At 40.3% G+C, this 24815-nt stretch overlaps 1 protein-coding gene across 19 annotated transcripts in view; it reads right to left on the reverse strand.

Moving 5' to 3' along the window:
- Positions 1 to 24815, reverse strand: part of KIAA1217 (KIAA1217 ortholog) — a 382394-nt gene that overhangs the window by 53478 nt on the left and 304101 nt on the right. Inside the window, exon 1 of one of the 19 annotated variants that reach the window (XM_025165600.2) lies at positions 19847 to 20017. The exons of 17 other annotated variants lie outside the window; for them this stretch is intronic. Coding sequence is in view for 1 of the 2 variants with exons in the window: in XM_088150362.1 (XP_088006488.1) it covers positions 14071 to 14091 (21 nt within the window). In the remaining variant the exon portion in view is untranslated. Of the gene's footprint in view, positions 1 to 14070; positions 14123 to 19846; positions 20018 to 24815 lie in introns of those variants that run through there. One more of the 19 variants, XM_088150362.1, reaches the window with a different exon arrangement.

The following is a 24815-nucleotide window of genomic DNA, read 5'->3' on the forward strand; positions in this document are numbered from 1 at the left end:
TTCTCTGTATTTCTGTCCTGCCTTCCAAACTCCCAAAGGTGTTGGCAATGGCAGTTCTGCATTTGGTCTCCTCATCTATGAATTCTATTGCTCTTGTTGTTGCTGTTACATTAATGATCAAGGAAGAGAATTTTCAAGTAGCTTGAAAACTGAATCAATTTGTTCTGTCTGTAATCATACAACATCCTACAATTTTCACACAAATGATACAACAGAGAATCTATTTGTAGCTATTCTCTTCATAATTTAGATTACATTGTCCTGTTAGTTTGAAATGGATTAAAATGGATACTTACTCCTTTGTTGATTTTGTTTTATGTTTACACTTAATTTTTATTTTTTATTTTACCCTCCTTCAGTCTTGCAAGAGGAAGCACAAGGAGGAGAAAGTGGAGATGGAATCATTGTTCACATCCTGGCCTTAAAAACAGATAGCCAAGAATAATTATTAAAATACAAGAAGAAGAGTCATTACTAACATAAGCCTGAGACCAACTGTTTAGACACATTCACTGCAGGAATCGGGTGAGCAATTAGAGAGCACCTGTTTTTTAAGTTCAGTTGGGAGCAACTGGAAGCAGGAGACAGACAGATTCAGAGCCATAAAATTTGTTTTTTACTGCCCAGGACGTCCACAGAATTCCACAAGCTAAGGGTCCAAACATAGGACAAGGAGCAAGAGTGACAGGAATGCAGGCCTAGAGTTGCTGAGTTGTTTCCAACAGAGGGGCCCAGCCCTGCAGACCGCTTTCATATAGCTCCAATGTTGATGTGAATTGATTGTTGCGCTGCTGCCCTCTCATTTCATGGAGTCATGCAATTTCCTTTGCTCACTGCTTTGTAGCTGATGGGTGTTCTTGGGCTAAGTGCCTTGCCAGGATCTGGCCCCTTATGATCTGAATCAGATTTCAACTGCCCATCCTCAGTCTCTTCTGGAATGGCAGCAGGTGTCTGACTGACTGCTAGTTCTGCAGACTCCTAGTCCGTTAGGTCTACCTCTTCAGCCTCTGACTCAGAGGATTCAGACAAGACCATAAGTATTCAAGGTGCTGGTTGTCACCTTTAAAACCCTTCATGGCTCAGGGCCTGGATACCTATGAAAATACCTTCTCCAGACAATCTCCTGGCCCAATATGAACAGCAGAAAAGGATTTGCTGAAGGTCCCTTCCTTGAGGGAATGCCAGCTACAGGGGCCCTGGGGATGAGTCTACCTTTCTACAGAATAACTTAGTCCTGGTCCTTCTCCACTCAGCAGGCTTTCAAACTGCTGTAAAGAGTTGGTTCTAGGAATGCATCTGGGGATATGGAGATTTAGTTTACTCCAGGGAATGGCACCAACATGGTATGTTGGTTGGTGTTTTATATATTAAGATGTTTTTAACTTTACATTTTGACACTCTGTAAGCTGCTTAGAGTTTAGAGGAATTTAGCAACACAGAAACTGAAGTAAATAAGTAAAGAGCCAGTTTGGTATCGTGGCTAAGGCACCAGGCTAGAAAGCAGAAGACAGTGAGTTCTAGTCCCACCTTAGGCATGAAAGCCAGCAGGGTGACTCTCTCTCAGCCCAACTCACCTCACATGGTTGTTGTTGTGGGGAAAATAGGAGGAGGAAGGAATATTAGGTAAACTCCTTGAGTATTAGGTTCACCACCTTGAGTTATTTATAAAAATAAGAAAGGGGGAGGGGGAGATTCTAAAATAAATAAAAAAATAAATGAAAACTGTTGAATAAAAGACACTTTAAATAGTATTTTTTTGTTTTGCTTTCTATGGCAATTATCTTTCTGAGGCAAGTCAGTAGCAATTTGGTCAATGGAAAATTTTCTCCGTAATGTTAAATATTTTCATCCCTTTCTTTCTCTTCTCTGATTGTATAAGGAAAAGAGTAGCCTAGAGAAAAATTCCCCATTGAAGCGGTCGTTTATGGTACAAAACTAGCTTATTGAATGGCTTCAGAACTATATGAAGTGTTGGGTGCTGCTTTGTTCTGAACACTTTGGAGAAGAAGAAAATGAAAACAGTAAGCGTGGGCCCTGAATTGTCACCTTCCCTGAAATGGCAGGAGAAGCATTGTTTATTCATCCCTCTTTGAATGAAGAATCCCCAGACTGTACAGTAGGGAGATGATAAAAGTATCTGAGCTGATACTGCAATGACTTGAAATTCCATTCAATGTAGGGTGGGGTACAGGGAGTAAAAATTCTACAGCCTGTTAAAGTGTGATCTGGCAATCCAGGTCTGACTACTTTCTCCCAAGCTTTTTGTGCAGCCTTAGCCCATTCCTTAGTGGAGTGCACACTAGATATGTAGGTCTACCAGACCTGGACTACAAAAGTCTAGACCAGTGTTTCTCAACCTCAATAACTTTAAGATGTGTGGACTTCAACTCCCAGAATTCCCTAGCCTGCATCTTCTGGGAGTTGAAGTCCACACATACTGGCTGGGGAATTTTGGGAGTTGAAGTCCATGCATATTAAAGTTGCTGAGGTTGAGAAACACTGGTCTAGACCATTTCTGAACAGTAGGAAAGAGTTCTCTGTGTTTCTTTGCTTCCACCTTGTGGTTGTCTGGATTTTTGCAGCACAGATCTGGTATTCGTAAGGTAAGATGGCTGAGAAGGGGATAATCAACTGAAATAGAGGAAGCTTAAGAAAAAAAATTACTTTTATTTTCTTTTACCCTGGACTGTTCACTTTTTGCTTTAGCCAGCACACTTTCCACCCTGCCCTATTTGTGCCCCTGGCATATTTCAAAAAGTCAACATGACCATTGTCAACCTAAAGAGGCACACATATTGTTGTATTTGGAAGGTATTTATTTATTTATCGTATTTATATAGCCACCTATCTCACATAAAAGTGGGCGGTGTACAACAATTATTAACAATTAACAAGATATGTGTGAGTGCAAGCAAAATTTCAGAACAATGAGATCACCATTCCATCTCCTTCTGGCCCATCACCATGAAATTTCCACTTCCATTTTAGAATAACCATAATTTAGTGGAATGTTAAACTATGGGCATTTAAAACTATGGTAAGTGGGAAAAAGCCGCTTTCATAAACCATGGCTTCAAATAGCAGAGGTTAGTTGAAAACAGAAATCAAGATTCCCAAACCATTTTTGCAGCTCTGTGAGAGGGAGAGGGTAAGAAAAAGGGGAAACGTAAAAACTCAGAGTTTGCTAAGATTGTTATTTAATAATTACAAATTAGCATTTCATGAACAATTTCAATCAGATAGTTTTTGCCATGCTTATTTATTTGTCCTGTGTTTCCCTATCTTTTGAAATGCAGGCCTCAACATGCCACCCAAAGAACAAGTTAAAAATTGGGGTTCCACTAGTTATGATCTATATAGTAATATCAAATTCATTTTCCCTGTGTAGTTCTGTATTTAGCCAAAACAGTATCTGATACGTCAAATATTCAGTAGAAGCACAAAAATCCGAAACCTATAGTATTAGTGCATTCAGCATTAGAGAAGAAAAATCCAAGTTGAGAGCCCTCCTCCATCCAGTGAGTCAAAGTAAGTTGAACAATCACAGACTATTGAGAAGGAAGGAAGGAACAGAAGGGGTAGAGTAGAGGAGAAATGGAACCGAGCAACTTGGAAGATGATAGAGTTGGCTACTGAAATCTGTGAACAGATACACTTCACAGATAAATAATTACATAAGTACCCCATTCTATAAGGAGAGGGAGAAGCAATAGCAACAGTAGAAAATTGCAGTGGGTTGGAAGAGGAGGAGGAAATGGCAGTGTTGAAGGCTGAACTGTCTGCTTCTGAAACTTATCAGGACATTCAGATGTGGCTCATCTTCTTGGAAATAGTGGCTAGCCATGCTTAATGGTCAAATTCTGATGTAAAACGTCAGATGTGTGTAAGTGCAAAAACAGAGATATGGTGGTCAACTGACACTGAGGTTATGGCATTAAAGTATGAGTTATTGCAACACTAACAGGCAGATTTTGAAACTCTGTGTTTTCCTTATTGTCAAGTCAAATTTTCTGGGTACTCAGGAAAAACATGGACAGCATGACTTTGGAAAGCCCAGTACTTTTCCAAGAGTTTCAAACATCAAGAATCAGAAAAGACCACCCTCCAACACGCACACATGCACATTTATGTATGGAAGAGGCTTAGGGGTGATTGTTTTGATAAGAGGGTCAGGCTTCTCTTCTTCTATCTTTGTGTCATTCATTTGTGCTCAGGACGAAGCAATATTTCCTAGCCTGTGCCTCCTGGATCCGTGGCCTTCAGGGAGTTGTAGCCTCAATGTATTTGGAGGGCACCTTCCCATAGCTAAAGAGTGAATTACGTTTGCCAGCATAATGAATGCTGCGCTGGATGTGATTCCGTGAGATGAAGCCAAACTGCATGGTGAGTTTATTTGAGAAGCGTAATGCTGTCTGTGTACTGCTTGACCCAGGGAGAAGGGAGTCTTGCTTACTACTGAACTGTTAACTGCACATGAATTAATTAATAGTAAAACACCCCAAACATGACCTGCTTCATCAAACTTACAGTCTGATCAAGTGGGCTCACAGTGTGATTTCTGAAAACAAAAACTCAGCAGAATGCTAGCTAACTAAACAAAATAACTAGCTGGGAGAAGCTAAGATGAAGCACATCTTCCAGGTGAGATTCTCTTCTGCCAGCTGGCTCTAAAATCTGCTAGTAAATCAGAAAGACATGACAGAAAGGTTGAAAAGAAAAGGTGGAATGAAGAAGAGCGGGATGAGAAAGAAGCAGTGAGTTAAACCATACTCAAATCTCAACCAGATTATGGAGAAACCACAACTGTGTAGGCCAGCCTGAGCAGAGTCCTAAATGATCCAGCATCATTAATTCAATGGGGGTTTCATCGAACCATTCAGCCCAAATTTAGTGTAATGTCAGCTAAGCTGGTCCTTAGTCATTTTGGCTACTTAAGATTCATTTGCCTGAGTACTATTATGTTCTGGAGATCATAACGTTTTACTGATTTTTACTTGTTTTATTATACAAATTTATATGGCTGTCCATAAAAGACACCAGCTAAAAAATAAACTACAGAATCAGCACAGCACAAACAACAACAAAACCAGGTTCCTCTAACATCCTGTCCCTAAAGCCTGAGCAAAGAGCCAGGTTTTTAAGGCAACAGGATCAGGGGAAGGCTGTTAAAAGTACCACTGATCAAAGTTGCAGGGACAAAACTTTATTCAGCAATTATGATTAATCAGCTGCCACTGTATGAAAGCTTCTGAGATAAAAGATAAAAGTTTTATGATTCAAGAATCAAGGAAAAGCTGTCAGAGTGAAGTAAAATATATATTTTAATTATGTTTTACTTTAAAGCAGGCTGTGTATAGGGGGGAGCAATTTTTTACTGGAGGAACAACAATGGGAAACAGAGCATATAACTCCCTCCATCGTAGCATCTTCCTGATCTAGGGAAAATACAAGTGAGTCTGTTTTGCCTCTTTTTCTGCAACTTATGCACTGGGAAAGATTTTATTTTGAAGGAAAAAAGCAGAAAAAGGAGAATGATTAAACATTCCTCTCCAGGTTGCCATAGCATTAGGCAAAATGAGGTAATTGCCTTGGGTGACAAATCAGTGGTGGGGTGGCAAAGACTGAACTCAGCTTGCCTGCTAGCACAGGGTTCCTCAACCTCAGCAACTTTAAGATGGGTGGACTTCAGCTCCCAGAATTCCCCAGCCACCATGGCTGGCTGGGGAATTCTGGGAGTTGAAGTCCACCCATCTTAAAGTTGCTGAGGTTGAGGAACCCTGTGCTAGAAGACAGAAGTGGGTCTATCCAACATTCTATCATGAGCCCCTTAAACTAGGTGCTGACTCAGCTGCTTTCATTTAATCATGCGCCTCACGTCTTACATTTAATTTGGTTTTCAAATTAAAAATGTAGGGACTAATTGCAAACAATTCAGAAAATGTTGGACGGTATCTATGGTATGTATACTAGCCATGACAATAAACTAAGAAGGAGAGGATAAGGAAAAAGCAAAACAAATCTTTGTGTCAATCAGCTTTCAAATGCCACAACCTTATGTTTTAAGTTTGGACAGTGGTATTTTAATGTACGTATATGCTAGTAATTCAAAACAAAGAGTGTGGAAAATGTTCTGCGTGGCAAGAAATGTCTGCGTCTGTGTAATGACAGAAGAATTTAACCAATCAGACAAACAGAGATTGAATGATCATTAAGAGTGCAGAGTGCATAAGCGTATTGAATGAGAATATTTCAAAAAGATATTGAATGCACTCCAGTCTCAGCATTGTTTACATGACCCAAAGGGCAACGTTTGGTGACTTTGTTGTTAGTTAAAGCCAGGAGATTGCATTCACAGAGAATAAAGAGTTCCTGAATCACTGTGCTCATATTCAGATAGGTGTTATTTCTGGAAAGGATGGAACTCACATTTCCATAGAAAAACACAACAGAACACCCAATTGCAGCCACAGGTCAAGTTCTTTCTCTTCCTGTGGCCCTAACGCCACTACTTTCAAGGCCTTTTCTTTGTCCCCAAAAATGCAGAGAAAGGATTTAATTCCAAATATGCAATGTTGCAAACACATCAATTCTCACATGCATAAATAGACCATGAACAAGTCCAGATATTGTGGAGTCCTTGGGGTTCTCTGAGCTTGGTTCTTTTCTTGCAAACGTTTCATTACCTGGCTAGGTAACATCTTCAGTGCTAAAAGTCCAGATATTATGTACCAAGTTTCCCAAACCTATAGTTCTTTTTCAAGGCATATCCTGCATCGGGCCTGCACATCTTGTAGAGGAGAAGAGGCTACAAAAATCCTCAGGGGCCACAAAGGAATACCTGGCATGCTGATCAGCTGTTCTGTGGCTAGCAGAGCAGCAGTACTGGAGCTGGTGGTAGTGGTGAGACTTCGAGCTGCTCAGCTGTGTGTCTTTCAGGATGGTGGCTGCAGATATATTAATTTTTAAAAAACACTGGCAGGTCATTTGTGTTTTGTTTATCTCTTGTGAGACTGATTTATCTTCCAAGAGAGAGGAACAGTTGAATTCTCTAGCCCCATGCCTCTGTAGTATATTGCCAGGACGTGGAGCTATAGAAATCCTTCCTTCCTTCCTTCCTTCCTTCCTTCCTTCCTTCCTTCCTTCCTTCCTTCCTTCCTTCCTTCCTTCCTTCCTTCCTTCCTTCCTTCCTTCCTTCCTTCCCTCCCTCCCTCCCTCCCTCCCTCCCTCCCTCCCTCCCAGCAGGGCAGATCTCTCACCCATTCGGGTTGGGGGGAGAATCCAAAGTCAAGCATCCTCTGGAAGATAGATGGCAACTACTCAGCCACTACCTTAAAGCAAGAGGTGGGATCAGAATCTGGTTTCTGGCAAAGGTGGTTTCAGACCTCCAGCATTCCACCCTGAGGGTTCAGCTATCGATTACAGGTTGAATTCTAAGCACAAGTCAAGTCACGTCACAGTATCAACATGTCTTCCTATCACAGTGTATTTTATTTTTTTAATTTAAGTTTCCTTTACAAGAGAAAAAAAAGAGGGAAAGGGAATGAGAGAAAGTCAAGAAAAAGCACCCTGTATCTGTTAGATGAAGCTTTTTTTTTTTTGGCCATAACTTGTATATAATTATTAGAGAAATGATAATCTCTTCAATAATTCCTAATAACTATTTGGTCACTCCTAAAGACAGCAGAAGAAAGAAGGCATATATAGAAAAAAAACCTGAATGGGATCTGATGGAAAATACTGGAATTAAAAGTGACCCAGGATCTGAAAAATCTAAGGACACTGGTATCGCAATAGCATTTGCAACATTAACGCAACATAAATAATAACTGAAAAGAAGTTACACAATTTTAACTAAATACTTAAAGACCCAACCAACCATCCCAGTCAGACACTGGTCTGTGAATATTTTCTGTGGCAAGTTAAGATGGAGGAGGAGGAGCAGCTGTAACAAAACCACCCACAGGGTGCAAATTTGCAGTTAAACTCTCCATGTTGTGCAATAATTGGAGTTTTAATGTTTACATTTAAAATCAACTCAAAAAACAATACATAACGAAGCCTGAAACATCCCATTGGGATTGCTTATGGGGGTTGGTGGAAATTATTGTGCGCCCAAGGAAAACTTAATAGAGAACAATGGTATTCTTAACCATTCAACCTCAGTGCTATGAGTTGAAAAAAACAGCTGGGCAGCACATGTGGATGCAACACAAATCTCTCCCAACTGGAAATGTGGAAACAGATGTTCTACATGCACTTGTGGCTAAATCCATGTGAAACTGCTAATCTGACTCTGATTATTAACTGGAAAACCTCAAATGTTTTGAAGTACTTAAATTCAACTTCTCTGACACTGATGTGCATCCAATGAATTATAAAGGGGGAAAAAAGCTGACTATTTTGCCCATCTTTCTATGCCTTATGGCCAATGCAGGTATTCTTGCAACACTGGGGCTTCTTCCAGACTAAAAGAATGCTTGAGAAATGGCAGAGGGAGAAAAATTATGTACCTTCTCCCTATCAAGATTAGAGATAAGGCACGTACAATTCAGTACACGGTACACCTATTTTTCTTTTCTCTCAAATCATGCATTTCTAAACATGCTTAATATGTATTCCCAAAGGCATGCTGGTAATTTGTAAGCCAAAGAGCATGTTGGAAACCTGGAACCCAATGAAAAGACTGAATTGCAATCTGTACATGAGTCCAAGGTAAGCATCTCCCGCACATCTGGGAAGGTGACAGGTTGGAGAAGGCTCTTCTGGAGGTGCAGCCCAAGCCAGTCCATACTGGAATTCCTAACATATAAATTCCACAAGCCTCACTAATACAGATGTTGCTTTGGTCAACTGTTTCCTTCATCTCTGTATTACAGGACAACTCTTCTATGACAAACTCCACTGTGTTAGCAGGGCAGACTCTCCTATTAAGATTCTAGTCTCATTGAGTCCACACTCCCATAGACACAATACAGTCTGAATTACCTTTTAATATTCGTATTACAAATATTTATTCTCTCATCCTTCCTCTTTCAAATGCCTTGAAGGCAGCTGACAATGACAACAGCAAACTATTAAAATAAAACTGAATATGAATTATTAAAACCAAAAAAAATGAGAGACTATATTGCAACTTTGCAACCTGTTACAACTGGTTGGCTGTTGATGTCAGGCATGTACATCAGCAGAAGAGTGTAACAACAGTCCCATGACGCAGCTCATCTTCATAATCCTGGGCTTGAAAGGGGAGCATTGGTCTCCTTCTTGCTATCTTTTGTCCCCTTGATTACCAAGTGCAGCAAACATCTTACTTGACCTCTGTCTCACTCTGGAACACTCCTTTCCCCTCCCACTCATGCTATTAATTTGAGGAGGCCTCATATTTTGCCCATTGCTGATCCTCCATTCCCCCTTCAACTCTGTCCCTCCCTTTTTTCCCCCATTCCTTTGCTCTGACATGCAGAAAACTTGTTTTCAGTGAAAACAGCTTCTTTGGCATGCTAAAGAAATTCTGTTTGTGGTGTAGGAAGCCCCAGTGCCCTTCTGGGTTCACTTGCACTGAAACTAAATCAAACACGTTTAAGAAACAAAAACAAGACATTTTGGTTTGGGTTGTGTTTTTTTTTTAAAGCCACAAATATCTCATGGTAATTAGCCAACCACGAGAGTAATTCACTTCAAAGTGTGTGTGTGCTATCTCCCCAGCACCGGGCTGTATAATTCTACCCTGGCTGGCCAAGCAAGTGGCAGGGTTGGGTCATCCTCGCCTGCATTCATTTTGCATCTATTTTTATTTCCTTAGAGGGCTTTATTTTTGTTCCACTAAGGAAAAGTGAAGGCAAAATTCTCCAAACAATTTATGTACATTTGAACAACTAGCTTAAAATGCTGCCTTTTCTTTCCCTTCCCTTTTCCAAAACAGCTGAGAAGGTAAAGCAAGCACAACAAAACTCTACTTGCCATGTTGACTGCACACAGTTGGATGGTCGATATGAATAACCATTACACACATCCAGAGTATATTTCAGGTTTCTTTAAAAAGCAACATTTCTGTAATTATATTTCCAAATTGCCAGCATGCCCATTTATCTAATTTACATTATGTAAATCCTTTCAGCCTACAAGCCATTAGTCGCCTTGGAACAAACACATCAAAGCTTTTGCTGATTGCATTCTGATCTTTTCTTTCTTTTTTAATGTCTGAAAGGTGGGGAGAGATCTCTGGATACTGAGCAATTACTGCTGCATCCAAGTGTCCACTGTCAGCTTTTCTGATACAATTGCTTTTAGGCAAAGAGAGAGAGAAAACAAAACAGAGGATCATTGTCAATCTGGGACGGCTGCAGCAAATTGCCCAGGGTGGTGGGCAATTTTGGGGAGTCCACTGTTCTTCTCTCCATTTAGGTGTCTTCATCATATGCAGAGCTGGACCAAGAGAGTCAGAAGGTAAAGAAAGTTGGGGTCTCTTCCCATTCTAAGTACAGAGGCACCCTGGAATACCTGTGGTTGCTATCACTGTCACTATTGTTTTTAAACTTCTAATCAGCCCAACTAATTTATCTTGGGGTCTTACAATTCTACAACCAACACTGTGGTGGTCTGAACAGTGGTGCTGGACTGGGTTGGGACTGAGTGACCCCATCCTTGACCATGGAGTTAAAGAATCAATTGGGGACCAGTCATTGTTTCTCAGGCCAACCTATCTCAGAGTATCGGGAAGATAAAAATGAGGAGTGATTTCAGGTACCTTGCTTTGAATTCTTACAGAAACAGTGAAGTCTCTCTCAAGTTTGACTCCTGGACACTTCATGAACACACCCATGCAATTTTCTTGGTAACAGTGTAGAAATGATTTGCTATTACTTTCCCCCACCCCAGTTGTCTTTTCTACTTCCTAGACTAGCCTATAGTCTTGGATATCTTGATGCTCTCCCATCCTAGTACTAGTATTCCTGTAGCTTTCTGGAGATCAGGTAAGGTTTGTCCCATTACAATTCACAATTTAACAGCAATTTTGGGAGGGCCTTTGGGAGTGCATCCAAAGGTGGGTTTTCCTTGTAGCTACAGCTGCTGCAGCATTCCCACGGTTACGTGATCGCAATTTGGGCACTTGTCAACCGGCTCACAATTTTGACATCGGAGCAACTTGCAGTCACGTGATTGCCATTTGCGACCTTCATTGCCAGCTTCCGACAAGCAAAGTCAATGGGGAAGCTGGCAGGAGGTCACAAATAGTGATCATGTGACCGCGGGATGTTGTGACCATGTGGGATTCATCTAACAGCAGCAACTAGAACTGCCACAACTGCCATCAAAAGTCACGTGACATTGTGCTTTACAACCACGTTGCTTAGCAATGGAGTTGCTGGTCCCAATTACCATCATTAAGTGAGGACTACCTGTACCATATGGGCCCTCACACCAAATAGACAAGATGGTAATAAAAATACCTGAGAGAAAAGAATGTTCTTAATACCTAAAAGACTTCAATACAGGTGCCAGAAATGCCACCCTGGGAACTGCATTTCATACAGGGACCAAATCAAAGAAGCCCCACTTTGCAGTTCAGAGAAAGCATTCTTCATGGACCAGAGGTGACAAACTAGTTTTAGAGGCTCAGGACAGGATGTCTGACATTCATAGCCCTATCCTCCAATAGCAGAAAAGTGATCGGGGGCTCAAGAAGGAGAGCTCAGAAACATAGGTCTACTGCCTTCCAGCATTTGCCACCAAAGACAGTTGTCTCAGTTTGTCAACAGTAGGACTGGCCATGGTGATAGGCTAAGCTGAAACACTGTGAGAGTTTGCAGGTGTCCAATGTGGCACAACTCTCCTTTCAAAAGTAATCTCTCAGCCTTTTGAGACAAAAGCTCAACAGTGATCCTCAGTCTCTAAGCTTGGTGGACATGACCTCGTCACATGAACAGGCCAATGTACATAAAGGTGAAACCAAGGAATGATGCTTTCACTGAACATACTCAAGTCAAGAATCAAGATTTAGTTTCTTCATGTGCTCCTTCACTGCATGAAGCTAAACAGCTGTATAATATGTCTGGAATCTTCTAAAGAGTGTTAATTATAAAAATGGACACTTTTTGCATGAAAAATGTGTGTCTTGCCTTCAGCTAAGGCCTTTCCATACAGGTATCTCAAGCATTAATTGTCCAAAGGACTCTTGAGGTCAGAGATTGGGTCTCCCTGCTAATAAAGTTAAAAACTTTGGAGTACTTCTCTTTAGTATTCTCCACTCAGGTAAGTTCACACAGTCTTCTTTGCCCAGGCTTTTGGCTGCTGTTTAAAATCTATTTGTTTATATATTTATAAGACTTATATAGCTGCTCATTTTATGTACTATAACCCTGGGTGGCTCACAGAACAACAATAAGAACATAAAAAGTAGAACAACAGCAACAAAAAATTCTGGCACCCTAAAGGCAACACCCACCACCACCACCCCACATTCAACTGGACTGGGCTCCAGCCTCCCTGTACCCAATGCTTGTCACCTCTTCAAGGTCTTCTGGAAGGCTAGGAGGGTGGGGGTCTCCCATTTGTTCTATAGATTGTTTTACCCATAGCTTTTCTGCATGTTTCAGCATCGCTTAAAGAGATGTAGATTGCTGTGGGAGCTCATTAGGTGTGGAAAGATCAATTCCTTTAGGGTCAAAAAGTGGAACTCCCCCCAAGAGAATTACAACTGACCTAATCATTCTGGCTTTTCAAAATGACTTTGAAGAGTCGCTTGCTCCAAATATGCTTTTAGCTGGGCTGTATTTATTTGGTGTGTGGGCTAAGCCTTGGATTACTGAATGTTCTCTGTGGCTTAATTAATTGCAGGAATTGCTTGGCTGAACTTTGAGATTTTAGAAGCTACTATTTTAAATTATGGCATTTCACTGAAATGGTGTGCTATAGATTTATGTTTTGTATAAGCCACAGGGGGACGGCCTTCACCTGATGCAATCCCCATAGGCTCACATCCAGACATATTTCCTGGGAATTTTTATCTTTAATGCCCTAAAGATTTGGGGGGCATGCCATCTAAAGGAGCATCTCTTCCCACATATGACTATCTAGAGCTTAAGGGCATGTATCAGGTCTTCTTGGGGAAGGCAGCACCCAATGCTTTATATGGTCTTTCATTGGTGGGCCCTTTCAGAGGCTTCTGAACTTCAACTCCCAATAACACCAACCTGCATGATCAGTAACAAGGAATGGCGGATGTTCTTCAGCAACAACCAGAGGGCCAAGTGTTCTTCAGGATGCTTTAGATCTTTGCACTGCTTTATTATATGTTATTAGTTTTTAAGGCTATGCAGCACTTCAGGTTTCAGTGTGGCACAGCACCTGTGCTTCAGGGCACAAACACAGCATCCATCTAAACACCTTCAAGCAGCTGTGCTTTCCTTGGGACCATATAGTTGCCTCTGCAGCTGCTGTACAATCCCAGAAAGAAGGGTGGCTACTAAAGGCATTGTGAAAGGAGCCACATGCATACCCCTATGCTTTCCAAAGCACCTTTTGGAGATGAGATCTAAAACTTTGCACAACTCCATTATTTTTAATATGGTTAAATTGATATAGTGCAGTTTATCATTTAAATCCATTTGTATACCAGAGAGGGAACTACAGTGATTGGGTAGCTCAAAAGTGTTATAAATAAGTAAAGGCAGCCTAAATTATTTAAATAAAATAAATAAATAAGGAACACATAATGAAAGGCAAAATATATTTCCCTTGCATTTTACTATGAAGAATTATTGTTCTGTAACTCTTTGGCTATCAGTATTATCAAAAAATATCTTGGTTCAATAAGAGTACCATTCCTGCAAAGTAACTCTGGGTATGAATGCATGGGGGAAACTGTCAGGTTTAGCCCAAAGAACTCCAAGAGACAATGCAAAATCAGTTCAGCTATGTTTATTAGCTACAACCTCTAGCAAGAATCTCCCCAGACTGAACCCCAGCTCCCAAGCCAGCCAGCCACAACACCGTGAATTCCTCAGAGAGGTGCCAGCCTCATCCTCTTGTAGTTCCCATGCTCTTGCAGTGAACTAAGAAAACACTTACCTCCCTGAGCCTGGCCTTCATAATTCCATTCCATCACAGAAACAGAGTAAAATGTGGTGGATCCTTCTGTGATCTACATGGATTAATCAAAAGGTGTGAACTATAGAGCTTATGTATATAACTGGAGTCAGATTATCCATAGCCTTGTTGCTCAGTACTGTGACAGCCAGAGAGCATATAAACTTTGTATAAAAATACTGATAGAAATGTGCATAAATATGTATTCCAAAATAATTTTGAAACAGAATGGAACTGGGATAAAGTAAAGGTTAAAAAAAGGGAAAAGAGAGATTGATCCATGTTTACTCGTTCTCTGAAACTTAATAACAAGAGACAGCCAAATCTGCCCAGAAAAAGATTGAAAAACAAGGCTCTGCCATAGACGAAGCTTCCATCTACCTCACTTTTCATGCAGACAGGCATCCGGAACAATATTTGAAATGGGAGCTTGGGATTTACTGTTCAGATGCCAACAAATGACCCATCTTTGTGATGGGTTTTTGGTGATATTTTTTTTTACAAAACTGAATGTTAACCAAACTTTTGATTTTGTCAGTTTAAGTACATAATTCTACCATCAACATCTCTTTCCCTTTTCATCTTTTTAAGAATTGAAATACTGGTCCCCAACCTTTTTAGCCTGGTGGGCACATCTGGAAATCTGATATGTTGTGGGTGTTCTTGTAGAATAGCTAGTGAAGGACTCTTCCCCAAATTACAAAGTAGTTGCCATGGGAGGTGTAACCAATTAACTAGTGGCTTCCTCTAGCTTCCCCTCCTTTGTGATGCCTCCTACTAGCTTGCTTATCTTGGTCTTTTTTGTGGACAGGTAGATACCCCTCCAAGCAAAGCACTGCCCCCTAATCAACTATCATTTTTATTTTCTAAGAAAACTGGATATGTTTACCAATCAGAGGCATTCTTGGAAAAGAGGTGCTGCTGCTGCTTGATGTATGTATGACATCTTCCTTTTAAAATTATAAGCATTTTTTAAAATGAAAATCTCAAGTGGGAAGAAACATGGTGGTCACCAATGTATGTATCTAATGGCACACTGGCAACTGGCACACTGTTTCCTTCTCATATATCATTGTATTTAAGTTCAGCTACCCTATACTTCAGCAAGCTGGCTGGGGAATTCTGGGAGTTGAAGTCCACACATCATAAACTTGCCAAGGTTGAGAAACACTACTTTAAGAGTAACAATTCTGATCTTGTAATTAAAAAAAAATCTTGATATCTTGTCAAAGTTTCTTAATAGTAGCAAAGTTATGTGGCAGTAGTCTATTCATATTTCAATAACCAGAGTACTATTTTTCCCATAGTTTTTTCAGGTTAAAGAGTTTTTCCAAACTGAAGAGGTGTATCTCTCTAAAATCACAGAGAATGGATTCAAGAGCAATTCCCAGAGGAGTGTGCTTCATAATGTGGAAGTGATACCAGGCAAGACCCACTTTAATGAACCCAACAAACAAAAAGGGTTGGTTTTTTTTTTTTTTAAGTTTTGCCTCCTGCAGATTTTCATATGCATGATGTTATGAGATGTCCCTACTTATAAGCAAACTCAAAACTATTTAGCTTGTGTCTAAAAAAGACATATCTATGATTGCAACATGCTATAATCCATACATTCGAATGTTAGCATGAGAATATGGTGTTAAAACACATGTAATTTTGCTGATGTTAAGAAGGGTTGGCTTGGGTTGGCTTGGTAAACACTTGGGTGGGAGATTTTCAGGAATGCTGGATGTGATGCTTTGAAATCCAGCTGAGGAGAGGGATGGGGTAGAAAATAAATAAATTAGATTATTATATAACAAAAGCTCTTTCTTTTATTAGTACATTTTCCCACCCAACATATCAACTCTGATCAAAGAGTTCCTTCATGAACAAGCTGTTTTTGATTCCTTGTTTCTTATTCATTGCCTGAAACAAACTATTAGGGAGCCCATGACCTCCAACCTATAAGTCCCATGATTTTATAAAGCACTAACCACAAACCTCCATCCTCCTGGCTAAAGATCTCAGAAGAACCTCTTCCAAAGTATGAGTTATGTAAAATATTAACTTTTTTTTTCCAGCACAACAGAGGCAGCGCATCAAACTTCTGATTTCTTTTTTTAGAAAAAGAAATAAGAGGGAAAGAAATCACATTAGTAACTGATCTTGCAGATCAAAATAAATCCATGCTTGTCTGGCACTCCAATATACTAACTCAGCATTTGGGATAGGGGTGGGTTAGTTGTTCTTGCATACTTGGCTCTGTACTTTGCCAAAGCCAAATCAAGCTATAAAACAGCTTGCAGTTTATTAAAACAAGACACAACCTTTCCACTATGGAATGGCATTATCAAGCATCCTAATTTCAAAAGAGATTTTCTGTGATAAAAATATGGAACAGGTTACAGTGAAACAAAAACAAAAGAAAAACGAAAACTTGCACCAAACGTTCTTTGATCCTTTGTGCATGCTTACACCTGCAGCCAGATATTGTAGTTAAAAATAAGATCCTTAAAGCTCATGAGAATAAATATTACATACCCATTGTCCCCCACACTCTCCACTTCACTAAAAGAAAACAAATAGCCCAGGACTTCCTAAGGTTTACCTGTCTTAGACATATACCCTTCAGAAAGACAAATTATTTTGTGTTCTTCAACACTGATAATTAACGAGGGCAATGCATGGAGCCATGGCGATTTGTAAGCCAAGGGGGGTTAATAAAACATAGTGTAAGAGTTAGCATGAGGCATGAATCCAGCCACTGTGGTTATAAACTTATAGTTAACACAATGTTTGAAGACAATTATAGACTGAGATAAGCCATTACTTATATCTTTACATCCTTTGATTAGAAAATCTCCTTTGAGAAAAGACAACTCAGCTATGAAACTCATGCTTTGTATGACAAAGATCTGAAGTTCACCACCAATAACTCCAGTTAGGAGACAGAAAGGAAAAGAGGATCAGAGAGCCGGTAAAGGCAAGCAAAAAAAGAAGAGGCTGAAATCCTGGAGAGATACTAACAGTCATTGTAAACAATGCTGACTTCCTAGCTGGTAGCGGGTGAATATTTTAAGGCTTTGATTGGGAACTTGCATGGCCCACTTGAGACTTCAAAGCCAAACCATGATTTGATGTTTGGGATTCTCTCTCAAGCTTGCCTGTTCTTTCCTCCTCCATTTGTTCCAGTTTTATTCCACAATTATCATGATTATCCAATCATGGTTACCAAAAACCCTAGTTTATTTTTAAATTTTAATGGGAAAACCAAATCCAGTTCTAATCTGGAGGCAAATCAAGGTATTTACTTTGCGATTCCACTCATGTGGAACAAGAAATGATCGTTACTGTACACCAGCCAGACAATTTGACATGCCTGGAAGAAAAAGAAATACAGGAAAGACCCTAAACAGCCAACCTACCCATGGACCCTGAACATGGCTTTGTATGAATATATATTATGATAACGCTAATTCACCTACAATGATTTTCCTAATGAGAAATAATCTCACAAGAAAAAACCAATGAACTTTTATCTGAAAATTACAACACAAATGTTTATTTTACTCCAAGCACGTGCATCGAAGGAGACCCTGTACTGATAAGCAGGCCTTAATTTTAAAAATGGGTCCTCTGCTCCTAAATAATTTTCATTGATATATTTGGGGACTGACCCTAGCAAACAACTATCAAGAAACAACAATTTTGGGGGACATATAGTTAATCTATTTCTCTCACAACTGAATAACTACAGCCTTTCTATATGCATTTGGTTTTATGGAGTAGGGATTCTATGTTGTGGACTATGATACTCTCAGCATAATGTGGGAGAGCTTCCAATCCAATGCCTTAGAGCTAGATTATTACATTTTGGAGAGAGAGAGAGAGAGATAATATATTTCACTGTTAAAGAAGGGTCTGGGAAGATATTTAAATCCAGAACTTAAACTTAGCTTGCAGGGATAAATCTCAGAAAAATAGGTATCTTTTTTTTAGGTGGAGACACAATTATTATCTAAAGAAAACAATTACACCATTATACACAAAGTAACTTTCACATTCTGTTGATTTGTGTATTCAAATACATTTCCTGCACAGAGAAAGGGAATGAAATGCACTCCTTCTTGTATTTGAACACATTTGCAAGTGAAACAGGTTCTACCACATATACTAAAATGTGTACATGCCATCACACATAGTGCCAGGACATCAGGCCAACACATACACTGTTGGGCTCATGGAGAACTCCCTCAGATCTTCTGTATACTTTTCTGAATTTCCCTGAAAACAAGATATATTCCATTAGAGGGGCTTTTTAAGCTTCTGAGAGTCTGTGGGAGAGGCTGATAGGCAACATGTTCTTTGACACTAGGGATGTGCAAAACTCAGAGTTCAGGGAACATCATAAAGTTCCATTTTTCTTCTGGAATGTGCTGATCTGGTGATTCCAAGGATGGGCTAGTAATTTCTGGGAATAAGGGTTCCAGAATAGGAAGTACTTCATGGCTTCCAGATATGTTTTATTTCCAGATCACCAGAACAGTGAGATTGCCACATTCCAGAAGACAGACAGAACTTTCCACTGTTCTCCAAAAGATTCCAGCTATCAAACACTGACTTTTGCACACAACCACTTCATGCCATCTTTCCTCTCTCTGCATCTTGTAACAATGCAGTTTTGTTCTGTTAATGTTTTATGTCTAATGAAAGTCACTGAAAATAACTCTTGAGATTACATGCTATTTACCTGGATGAAGAGGATCAATTCATCTGATCCTTTCAAGGAGTGAATCTTACTTGGAATAAGTAATACCTCGTGTATGTGTGGAACCCTGGAGAAACCATCTCCTGTAAAAACCAGGTCGACAAATGATCTATGTCACTGCTCTGAGAATTGAACTAGCTTCCTATACAGTGCTATGCCATCACATGGATCTTCATCTCACTGTTACTATTAGAATTGGCTGCTGATATCAGAACAGTTCTACCACCTGCAAATGTTCTCTTGCTCCTTACACAGCAGTGGTAAAATAGTACCCATAGATGCAATGGCACCCATCAAGCCACTAGATGGCACCCACTGACCTCCAAAATTAAAAAATAAAATTTAAAATGCCCAACATTTCATTAAGAAAGTAAAAATCTATGTACTCCTAGATGAGACCTCGTATTTTGGTGAGTGTCTCTTTTTGTCTTTTAAAATTTTATTTTACTCCATAAAACCTATTAAGGAAAAGCCTCGTTTTAAAGGGCAGCATACCAATGGGAAAAATGAAAAAATAAAGTAAAATAAAATTTCTCCTTGCTTTTCAATTGCTTCTTCATCCATTAAAACGACACCATTGAGAAATCTGTGGATTATACACTCAAAGATTCACTGCTTCTCCATTTTACTACATTTAAGATCACTGTTTTGTTTCAAACAGCTACTTTTTAGAAAACAGGAATTGTTTTTGACTGAAGTTGCAATTGATTAACAATCTACCCATTATTTATTATTTTCCACTTCAGCTCTCAAACATATGCCATACTTAAGGAGATTTAAGTCCAAAAACAGTACCTGTATCTGAACAACTTCAGAGAATGAGAACGAGAACATAATATATATTCTGACAGTCGCTAAAGCTGAGAAACAGCATTTCATTTTCTCCTCTAAAAAATTAATGTTTTGCTTTCCCCAAACTTAGATCTATCACATATCTTGATACTTTTTATCTATAAATCCTTTACTCTGCAAATTTTTGCCTCTCTTTCTCTTGCTGCAGCTTCTTACCTTACATCTTCTAATATGCTCCTTTTTTTAGAAGTCTTTGCATCTAAATTATGTTCTTCATGTCTGCTGAAAATCAAACTAACATGCTTCTGTCCTGCTAGCAGAAGAGTTTTAGCCAAAAAAATAACAAAATCTGACAAAGGAGCAGCTTCCTCTGAATGATTGGGAGACTTTTGCTATCGCTGCACAAAAGTTAGAAGGTATTTTTCCCCTCTGTGTTCCGGAAATACGTATAACCAAAACCAATGCTGGACTAACAAGAAATGTTTCTTCCATGTGTTCGGCTTGGCAGACACCGTAAACCATTGCAGAGAAACATGTGATGTTTATAAATACAGTAAGGCCCATGTTGTCATAACCTCTCAATAGCAAAGCACACACCCACATACAAAAGCAGACAACAGAGTGGGAGAGATGAGCTTTAGTTCCTTTAGCCAGTTTATAGCAAGCCGACATGTGTTGATGCCTTCCCCTAAACCAAGCCAACTTTTATTCGTAGGAGGATATGCAAAGCACATATGGGACCTTTTAAATGCATTCTAGGAAGCCTCAGCCTTACCAGACTTCATTACTCTAACTACTTAAATATCTGCTCTGCCTGCCAAATATGGCTCCAACGCTGCAGTCCTAAAGTCACTGGCATCATAGTTCCCCCATTTGTTGTGGCTGTGGTCCATCCTAGACTATGAAAAACCCTCTGGCTTGATCCAGTACATTGGTCCGGCTGTATCAATTTCTTCCTCCTAACAACAAGAACAACAAGAGCATTTTCATCTTGCTTTCCTGGTCTAATTTACTTCATACCCTTCTTTGGAGGCATCTGGCTGCCTTTTGATCAGCCTGACTCCCGGTAGATGGCATCAACACTAGGATTGTGCAAGGCACCCATGTTTCACCTCATGGAGGTACCTCACAACAAGGCAATGTGACTCTTCATGAGAGTATTGAAATAAAGTGTCTTGCCTCTGGAATAGAACAGTCTTACTATTTGCTAGAAAAGTATTTACTTATCAATCATTCAGTCAATGTAGAGGCCGCCTGTCTCTTAACCACCCTGGGTGGCCTCTACATTGAATGAATGATAAAAAGTAAGAAAAAGATGATAAAATTTGGATTACTGCAATGAGCTCTAAATGGGTTGCCCATGAAGACCACTCGGAAGCTACAACTGGTCCAGAATGCAGTGGTGCACGCAGTGTTGGGTGCTCCTAGGTTCGCCCATGTTACACCACTTCTGTACAAGCTGCACTGGCTCCCAGTTTCCTTCCAGGTGCAATTCAAGGAGCTGGTTATCACCTTTAAAGCCCTACATGGCATAGGGCCAGGTTATCTGCAGGACAGCCTCTCCTTAAAGGTATCTGCCCATGCCAACAAAGCAGACAGTATAGGCATAGTCCAGGTCCCTTCCCTTAAACACTGCCTCCTGGTGGGTCCTCAGAACTGTGTCTTTTCCGTTGCAGCCTCTGCCCTATGGAATATCCTCTCACCTGAGATCCAACAGGCCCCCACCCTTTTAACCTTTGGGAGATCATTCAAGACCTGTCTCGTCCCCCAGGCGTTGGGACAGGGTGAGGTCATAGTAGGAGAAAAACATGATGGGTTGCATCAGGGATGTAAGGTTGCAATGCCAGTTTTTTCTGTTTTTGGTTTTATTTTTGTTTTAGCTGTATATATTGTTTTTATTGCTGGGTTGTAAGCCGCCCAGAATTTGGTTTTAAGATGGGTGGTTATACAAATGTTTTAAATAAAATAAAAGAGAAAGAATTCATAAGCAGCCTGGAGACAGACGAACAAAAAACCCTTCCAACAGGAGCTCAACCATCAACCTGCCCCAAGGTCTAGGAGAATAGCTAGGTCTTCAATAGCATCCTGATCACCATCAGGGTGAGAGCCCGTATACCATTCCAGAGGGCAGGCGCTATGACACAGAAAGCATGCTATTCCATCCCATCTATTGGGATCCAGGCACTGCTTGATTGAGGGAACTTAAAATGCACCACCTCTGCCCAATCTTATCAGATAGGGAAAACCCATGGGAGATAGGTAGTCTCTCAGATAACCTGGCCCTATGCCAGGAAGGGCTTTCTAGATGATAACCAACACTTTGAATTGTACTTGGAAGCCCACTGGTAAACCAGTGCAGCTCACCAAGTAGTGGAATTATGTGAGCATAATGAGACATGCCCACCCCTCCTAATTATGTGGGAACCAGGTGGGCTACCATAGTCAGGGCATTCAGTTAGCAGTGAATATTCTGAAAAATCCTCCAGTCTTAGGGTTCCCATGGTTGCTGCTTGTCTTCCAGTGATAGTAGGAGCAATGAAAGTGGGGGAAACACTAAGTGCTTTTCCTCACTATTTGTTCCATAACTTTAAGTGTGTGAAGGGGCAAACAGCTCTAGGAGGAGGAAGAGGAGGAGGTCCACATCTGATAAGATCCAAGATCATCTGAAGTACAGCCACCAGCAGGAGCAGCTCAGCGGCCTCCCTCTTACATATACTCTATATGGGCAAAAAAACATTACAGCACAGAGATCTAAGGAAATGCTGTGGGTAAGAACTGATTTGGGTGGCCCACAAGCCTCAAAGATTAGAATGACTGCAGAGGAGCTGCAAATAAATTGCATCTATGGCAACACTCAGGAGGTCTTTTTCAGACCTTTGAGGAATTCCAAAGGCAATTTAATAAGAGCAGTGAAACTTCTCAAGAGAGGCTTTACACTTCCTGAACTGAACTGTATAATGTTGTGGCTTCTTTCTTGAGGTTCACCAGTCCTTTTCACCAAGTAAATGAGTAGGAGAGAAAAGCGTGAGGTATTCATAAAGCATCTACAGTTACACCCTGCTCACTTCACTGAGATGAACTCAGTTCTTCCTCCTCAAAACATTTGGGTCTACATAACATGCTAAGTCATGATTTGGAACCACGTGGCCTAGCTCAAATACAACTTTAACACACAATTAGATTTATTCTTGCCTCTTCTCTAAGAGCTGGAGGCATCTTGTATGGGGATCTCCTTTCATGCTATTCTCACTATAACACCCTTGTGAGGTAGATGGGGCTGAGAAAGAATGTCTGGCCCAAAAATCACCCAGTAAGTTTCCATGAATAACAGGAATAAATGTCACACAAGCGCTTCTTTAATGGACTGGCTTTGAACAAGAGGAACACTGTATATATGCATGTTAGAACTGCTATATGTGTTTATGCGAGGAATGGTGGTGGATAAGCAGGTTGGATATTAGCCAATCCTTATCAGAAGAGATAAATAGAATCGGAGAATACAGTCAGAGGGTTAGAAGGAACTTTGGTGTCATGTAGTCCAAATTCATACAGCCCAGTGTATGAATCCTCAGACTATTTCAGACAAACGGCTTTCCAATCTCTTCTTGAAAACCTCCAGTGACGGAACACCCCGACTTCAGGAGGCAGGCTGTCCACCACTTAACAGCTCTCCCAGTCAGGAAATTCCTCATTATTTCAAGTTCAGATTTCTCACTGTAGATCTTCCACCCACTGGTTCTTGTCCTACCCTTGGGTGCTCTGGAGAATAAATTCACACCCTCTTCCCTGTGACATTCCTTCATGTATTAGAAGACTGCTGTCATGTCCCCCTCAGCCTTTTCAGCTTCAACATTCATGATGATGTTGATGATGATTAGATTTATAGGCTGCCAAACTCACTTCAACAGTTTTCTTTCTCCCAACCAATAGCCTGACATAGCTGAAATAGTGGTTCTTAACCTAGGGATAATTTGGGCGTATCCTAGGGGTAATGGAACACTTTATAACTGCTTATTTGTGAATCAAGGATCCAGTTTGGGACTACTGCTGCTGCTAAGATCCTTGTGTAAAATAACAGAGTCTGGGTTTGTGGGATTAATGACACTGAGACTGGGAAAAGGGGTAATTGGGTCAAACAGTTTAAGAACCACTAGTCTAAAGCAAAGGCAAATGATTATATGCTTGATAACTGAAAGACCAGAATTTGGCTACGAAAATCAGGAGGACAAGGCAGTGACATAAGATATCTAGCAGATGCTTCTTTCCATACATACGTGCTAAGTATTCACAATTCCAGTAATACAATATGTGAGTGCTGGGTTTGTGACAACTTTAGAGCCAATAATTTAGTTTATCCTGCTAAAAAAAAAAAAAAAAAAAAGGGAAGATGCATAGCATCCTACAGGAGAAGCAAAATGAATCTGAATTCTTTAAAGAAAATATAACTAGATAGCAAACACCTTGCATTTTAAAAAATGGAGATGGGGAACATAAGGCTACACAGAAAAGAGAGAAAAACTTTTAAGACTACCCGCGCTCTCTGAACAAGAGAGCAAACTGGAAAGACGAGAAAAGAAGAGTGCAAAAAGAGAGGAACAATGTATTGAAAGACTTAGATCCAATACTTGGTATCTCTTTGCATCCACTGTGAGTCTCCCCCCAGATAATCTATTACTGACACCTTCTGGATGCAAATGTGGCTCTTGTTAAAGTAATTATGGCAGAGGGTTCTACAGGGCACCAAACAGTCTTTTCAGCACTTGCTTGCAACGTGCTGTGCTGGAAATCACAGCAATGGAAACCGAACCACCACCTGGCTGGCTGTCCTGCGATTCAAAAGGAAAAAAGGCGGCCAAACGGGACTGTGCAAAAAAAGCCATCCAAGCCCCAAAGTTGAGACGAAGTTTGGTTTCATTCACGGCATCTTAACAGGGCTCAGCTAGTGATAATTCCTTTGCTTTTTCTTGCCTCCTGCCTTATTTTTTTTGAGTTCCTGTTCATTACTCCTTTTCTGCACCTTGGATAATGTTGCTTTGTGATAAGCCTGTCAAACATACTAAAATCTTTTTACTTAAAAAAAAAAAATCAGAAACAAAAATTGGACAGGACAGCAAGTAACCCTCTAGCAGTTTCTCAACCTTGGCAACTTGAAGAACGTGTGGACTTCAATTCCCAGAATCCCCCA

This window comes from Python bivittatus, unplaced genomic scaffold, assembly GCF_059951505.1.
Source record: "Python bivittatus isolate LINGU-HERP-01145 unplaced genomic scaffold, Pbiv_v1 ctg000610_np1212, whole genome shotgun sequence".
NCBI lineage: Eukaryota > Metazoa > Chordata > Lepidosauria > Squamata > Pythonidae > Python > Python bivittatus.